The following is a 1,782-nucleotide window of genomic DNA, read 5'->3' as shown; positions in this document are numbered from 1 at the left end:
AAGAATGTTGTACAGATGATATTTAGACACCATAAGTATCTAAATTTGAGTTCATTGATCTAAATATCATTTTTAACTCACATCTGGCTCACAAAGTAGACTAGGTGAACATTTTTCACCCTAATGACCTTATGTCATTGTTTAAGAGATATTCTAATTTTAAACAAATAGCTCTCAAATTATCCTTATGATAATTTTGCTTAAAACCATGTCTCATCTCCTCGCATCACTAAGATAAGGAGGCAGTTGCCTGTGTGAGAAGGCTAACCTCTTGTCTACCTGACATGCTTATAAAAAAAATAAAGAATGCACCCAACATTCAATGATAAAAATATGTATGTATGTAAATCAATTTTATTGATAATCAAAGAACATCAGTTTGTAAACATGGGAAAATAAATAACAAAATAAAGTATCTCGGAGTCTACGCAAACCTTGAGACCTAGTGTGTCTCACAAATGCATCTCTAGACAAAGGCTTGATCACTAGATTTGCTAACATATCTTTTGTTGACACATACTTCACATTCACTACCTTGCGTCTAACCATGTCTCTCGCATAGTTATACTTGATATATATATATGTTTGGTTTTACAATGAAACTTTGGGTCCTTGGTGGAGGATATTGCAGCTTGACTGTCACAGTAGACTAATACCGGTTCAGTATTTTTAGTGATATCCAACAAGTGCTCCAAGAACTTTTTCAACCATACAACTTCTTATGCTGCTGATGCGAGAGCCACGTATTCGGCTTCCATCGTAGATAGTGATACATGATTGTTTCTTACTACTCCATGATATGGCGTCATCACTAAGTAAGAAAACATATCCCGAGGTAGACTTCCTTTCGTCTAGATCTCCTCTATGATCAGCATCAATGTATCTAACTAATCGCAGATCCTTGCCGCCTTGATAACAAAGGGCATAATCAGTAGTTCCCTTCAGATATCTCATGATCCTCTTTACTGCTTGCCAATGTGCTAAACCTAGGTCGGTTTGATATCTACTTACCAAGACAACTGCTTGACAGATATGAGGTCTAGTGCACAACATAGCGTATATTAGACTTCTGACTGCACTCCTATAAGGAACTCGGCTCATTCTTTGTCTCTTCCGGGGTCTTAGGACACATCTGACTTCCCAAGATATGGCCTTTACTAATAGGTAGTTTCAACTGGGATACTATTTTGCATATTGAACCGTTCAAGAACTTTTCTAATGTAATTCTCTTGTGAGAGATATAATAGTTTCTTTGGACGATCTCTTGAAATCTTAACTCCAAGAATATATGCAACTTCACTCATATCTTTTATCTCAAATTGAGATGAGAACCATGACTTTATCTCGATTATAAACTCCTTATCATTTCCAGCTATAAGTATGTTATCTACATACAATGTTAAAATCACAAGCTTATTTCTTGATCTCTTGGTATAAACGCAATGGTCTTCATCCATCATGGTAAAACCATTGGATACAAGAACATTCTGAAAGAGTATATACCACTACCTTGAAGATTGTTTGAGGCCATAAATAGACTTCAAAAGTCTACAAATCTTTTGTTCGTGACCCTTTTCAATGAAACACTCAGGTTGTTCCATATAGATTTCATCTAGTTATCCATTGAGACAAACAGTCTTTACATCCATCTGATGTAATTCAAGATCCATGCTTGCAACAATAGCTAGAACCAGGCGAACTGAGGTAAATCCTATAGCAGGCGAGAAAGTCTCTTCGTAGTCTATTCCTTTCTACTATGTATACCCTTTCGCTACTAGTCGA

The 1,782-nt window shown here is 36.1% G+C and overlaps 1 protein-coding gene across 1 annotated transcript; it reads right to left on the bottom strand.

Moving 5' to 3' along the window:
• Positions 1-669: 669 nt before the first annotated feature.
• LOC142180834 (secreted RxLR effector protein 161-like) lies at positions 670-1,101 on the bottom strand. Its single transcript, XM_075252925.1, has one exon. It carries the CDS (start codon positions 1,099-1,101, stop codon positions 670-672), a length of 432 nt encoding a protein of 143 aa, XP_075109026.1.
• Between the last annotated feature and the right edge of the window lie 681 nt (positions 1,102-1,782).

Source organism: Nicotiana tabacum, chromosome 5, assembly GCF_000715075.1.
Source record: "Nicotiana tabacum cultivar K326 chromosome 5, ASM71507v2, whole genome shotgun sequence".
Lineage (NCBI taxonomy): Eukaryota > Viridiplantae > Streptophyta > Magnoliopsida > Solanales > Solanaceae > Nicotiana > Nicotiana tabacum.
Note: the sequence above shows the minus strand (reverse complement) of the source record. Positions and strands in the feature narration are given on the sequence as shown.